General features: G+C 61.4%; 1 protein-coding gene across 1 annotated transcript in view; it reads left to right on the top strand.

Moving 5' to 3' along the window:
* The window catches only part of VDBG_01617 (dolichyl-phosphate beta-glucosyltransferase), a gene marked incomplete at both ends in the record, with an annotated part of 2118 nt that overhangs the window by 789 nt on the left and 638 nt on the right, over nucleotides 1–691 (top strand). The window contains one exon of the mRNA XM_003007383.1: nucleotides 278–658. Coding sequence (XP_003007429.1) covers nucleotides 278–658 — 381 coding nt within the window. The remainder of the gene's footprint in view (nucleotides 1–277; nucleotides 659–691) is intronic.

Consider the following 691-nt stretch of genomic DNA (forward strand, 5'->3'; position numbering starts at 1 on the left):
CACCGTCTCCTCAACACAGGCCAGCATCGATAGGTCTGACGCCTTGAGATCCTCGGCCTTGTCGGCCTGGGACGCCCTCTTCAGGTAGTGCACCACCCACTTGAGGCTCGTTCGGCACTGCTTCGTCATCCTGTAGTCGCGACCCAGAACGTCGCTCATGAGCCACCGGAGCCGCACGTATTCGTGCTGCTTGGTGAACGCCTGGCACAGGTCCGAAAAGTTCCACACACTGTACGCCAGGTCCCGTGACCCGTTGCACTGTGCCGCGAACACGCAGATCGTCACGACCTCGCGGTAGTTGCGCAGCGCCAGGCACACCTGCGCCGCCCGGTGGAACACAAAGTTGTCGATTTGATGGCCCTGCTCAAGAAGATCCGAAAAAAGGCGCTGGATCGCCGGGAACGGCCGCACCGCTGCCGGGCCCGATGCGCGGGCCTCGCTGCTGTCCCTCATCTGTTGGCCCACGGCCTGGATCTCATCCAGATCCGCCAACACGAGAGGCACCATGGCATTGCTAATGTCGTGACCATCGCTCTGCGCCTTGCTAATCAACGACACGGCGTGCTCCGTCGATGGTTCGTTGACCTTTCATGCTGGCTTGCACGGCGAGCTGAAGACAGCCGCTTGAGTAACCCTGCCCGTTGCGCACGGCGCGGTTGTAGGTGCTGAGAACACTATTCCACTGGCCTTT

This window comes from Verticillium alfalfae, genomic scaffold (genome assembly GCF_000150825.1).
Source record: "Verticillium alfalfae VaMs.102 supercont1.2 genomic scaffold, whole genome shotgun sequence".
NCBI classification, from domain to species: domain Eukaryota; kingdom Fungi; phylum Ascomycota; class Sordariomycetes; order Glomerellales; family Plectosphaerellaceae; genus Verticillium; species Verticillium alfalfae.